This window comes from Rattus rattus, chromosome 2 (genome assembly GCF_011064425.1).
Source record: "Rattus rattus isolate New Zealand chromosome 2, Rrattus_CSIRO_v1, whole genome shotgun sequence".
In the NCBI taxonomy this organism is placed as follows: domain Eukaryota; kingdom Metazoa; phylum Chordata; class Mammalia; order Rodentia; family Muridae; genus Rattus; species Rattus rattus.
Window position 1 is genome coordinate 156,820,371 of NC_046155.1, and position 2,955 is coordinate 156,823,325.

The window sequence follows — 2,955 nt, forward strand, 5'->3', positions numbered from 1 at the left end:
CATTCTTTCCCTGCCAACATTCTTGTTCCCCTTTTAAATATGAAGGAAGAGTTTCACTTTTCATTGCAGACATTCATCTAGTTTCCCTAAATCTCTTGTTAGAGATAAATAATATTTCCTTTGTTTTTGATTATTTATTTACATTGTCATAAATATGCTGTAATCAATGTGTGAGTTCATTGTTGAAACTTAAACTTCATCTCTATTCACTGATTGCATCACACCTCAAACCACTTGCACCAGCTTTGATGTCCATAGCACAGCAGGGAGTTGTGAAATTGTGAACCCAAGTTGCTCTATTTTTGATTCTTCTCAAGATACTGAGGCCGCTCTAGCCCCCCAAGTTTACTTATGAAATTTAGATTCATTAGTTGTAGTTTCTAGCCAAGGCTCTGTGGTGTTCATAGAGTGGGACTGGATGAAAGACTAGGTTTTTTGACTATTACCAAAGTTATTCACTGAAAATCTTTTAGCCAAAGAACAAGGAATTTCTAGTTAGATAAACTTTACTTTTGAAATGGTTTGTTCTTGTCAGGAGATAAAGCTGGTATTTTTATTTACTCTGACTCAAAGACGGTACAGTGAGTGGAATTGTCCAATCTTCTCATTAGACAAAGTTTTCTAAAGCAACAATAGAGACACCCAACTTTATGAGACTGCTCTAAGTAAATCATGTTTAGGAACAGTTCAGGCCTATACAACAGCCTACATATCTCCACTTAATGTGAGAAAGAGGCGAAAATCCTGCCTAAGGCAAGCTTGACATCCTTGTTCCTCAGTGTATAGATGAGGGGGTTTAGGGTTGGGCTGAGGACTGAGTATAGCACTGAGGTAAATTTGCTTCTTTCTGGGTTGTAGCTGGATCCAGGACTGATATAGGCACAGAACACAGATGAATAATACATAGCGACCACGATGAGGTGGGATGAGCAGGTAGAAAAGGCTTTCCTCTTGCCCTCAGCAGAACGCATGCGTAGGATGCTGGTAATGATGCAGCCATAAGATAAAAGGGTTAGCACAAAGTTGATGCCTCCAAAAAGGAAATCTGCTATAAGAGTCATAATGCTATTCACATATGTGGGGGTACAGGAGAGCAGGAGGAGTGGTGGGATCTCACAGAAGAAGTGGGTGATGACCTTGGGGCCACAGAATGACAGCCGTGCCATCAGACCAGTGTGCATAGATGCATTCGCAGCACAAATGGACCATACACCCATGGCCAGTGCTCCACACAGCTGTGGGCTCATCCTAGAGCTGTAGTGGAGAGGAGCACAGATGGCCACATAACGGTCATAGGCCATGACTGTGAGCAGCAGTAACTCAGAGGATCCAGACCACACAAGGAAGAAGAGCTGGGTCATGCATCCCTTGAAGGAGATGATGTTTTCCTCAGACAGTAGACCAACTAGCGCTTTGGGCAGAACAGAAGAGGTGCAGATAATGTCCATGGTCGCCAAGTTGCACAGGAAAAAGTACATGGGACTGTGGAGCCCAGTGCTGGAGGTAACCAAAACAATGATCACAATGTTGCCCATTAGAGCTATTGTATAGAGGGACATGAAGCACCCTGTCAGGAATAGTCTTAGACTAGGGTGCTCTGAGAACCCTTGTAGAACAAACTCTGTCACTACTGTCTGGTTGGGACTGACCATTTTTGAGTGCCAGATGCAGTTCACAGATGTATAGATTGGCTTCTGAGAAAAATATTACAGTTTACCATGCTGAAGTCTGATTTTTCAAAATTGATCATCTCACAATTTTCTGCTGTCAGAAAGGGAAAGAAGGAATATATTTGCACCAGGGAAACCTCTCCTCCCCTATTTTCTTATCATAACCTTAGGTGGTTTGTTTACAGTGCAATTTTCACCTAGGTCTCTCTCTGTCAAGATTTGGATCAAGAAGGACATCTGCTTCTCCCCTATCCTCTTGAACATATGAAATGAGTACAACATTCCTAGCTCAGGACCCACGTGTGCTTTGCTTCTATATCACCTGTAAGCACTATGCTCTTCCAATAGTGCTGGAACCAGTATCCCTCATTTCACAGCTACTCATGCTTACTTTATAGAGGACAGCTCCATCTCTGTCACTTATTTCTCACCTTTAGCCTATACCCCTGAAAGATCTACAGTAGCTTCCTGTTCTCTATGATAAATATGTTCTTCCACATCCTCTTACCTCTCTTTGTCCAACTTACCTTCAAACCTTGCAACCATATATTTCCCCAGCATTATAATGTATTTCCAATTTCTTTTAGTTTTTCATAATTTTTGGCTTCTTTTCCTTTCTAACATTTCCGATTTCTTCTTCCATTACTCAAGGAGTATAGAATGTGTACTTTGTGCCCTCGTCCAAATTCACTGTCTCTCTCCAGGCTTTCAGCACACCACAAACTCTAGAGGTTGCCATCTGATAACTGACATCTGACATCACCTGACATCACCATTCGATTTTTCTAGGTGTTTCATAAGTTCCTATGTAAACATACTGTACCCCATCTGTTGACATCTTTGTAGCAATTATTTGCATGTCACTTATCTGGAAATATTCTTTGCTTTGCATTTCACTGCCCAAGATACAAGGATATTTTCCTTCATGATTGAGCACATCCATGGCATATTAGGGTGTGCAGTGTTTTCCATTTCCTGAATCCGGTGGTGCTCACCACTCCACACATATCCTAAAACCATCTTCTAACTCTTCATTTTCTTTGATCACATTTTATCTCCTGTCTCATTTCTGTAGTATGCCTCACAACTTATTTTATCCTGATCATACATGTTGAGTTTTGAACATTATTTCTACCTCCATTTCAAACCAGAGGTATTCAAATATAGTATTTGAGGTCTTCAACCATAAGAACAGTGTTAGATCTAACCATATGTCTCCCCTTCTCAATTCTATTGCACTAGAGAACACTAATACATAGTTTGATATTTCAAGTTGCTTTACAGA

At 40.8% G+C, this 2,955-nt stretch overlaps 1 protein-coding gene across 1 annotated transcript; it reads right to left on the minus strand.

Annotated features, from left to right (window-relative positions):
• Nucleotides 1-719: 719 nt before the first annotated feature.
• On the minus strand, nt 720-1,670 carry LOC116894386 (olfactory receptor 13A1-like). Its single transcript, XM_032896092.1, has one exon. It carries the CDS (start codon nt 1,650-1,652, stop codon nt 720-722), a length of 933 nt encoding a protein of 310 aa, XP_032751983.1. The 5' UTR covers nt 1,653-1,670.
• Between the last annotated feature and the right edge of the window lie 1,285 nt (nt 1,671-2,955).

Excerpts from the sequence above, each read along its gene's own strand:
- LOC116894386 (XM_032896092.1), bottom strand. The coding sequence starts at position 1,652 with ATGGTCAGTCCCAACCAGACAGTAGTGACAGAGTTTGTTCTACAAGGG.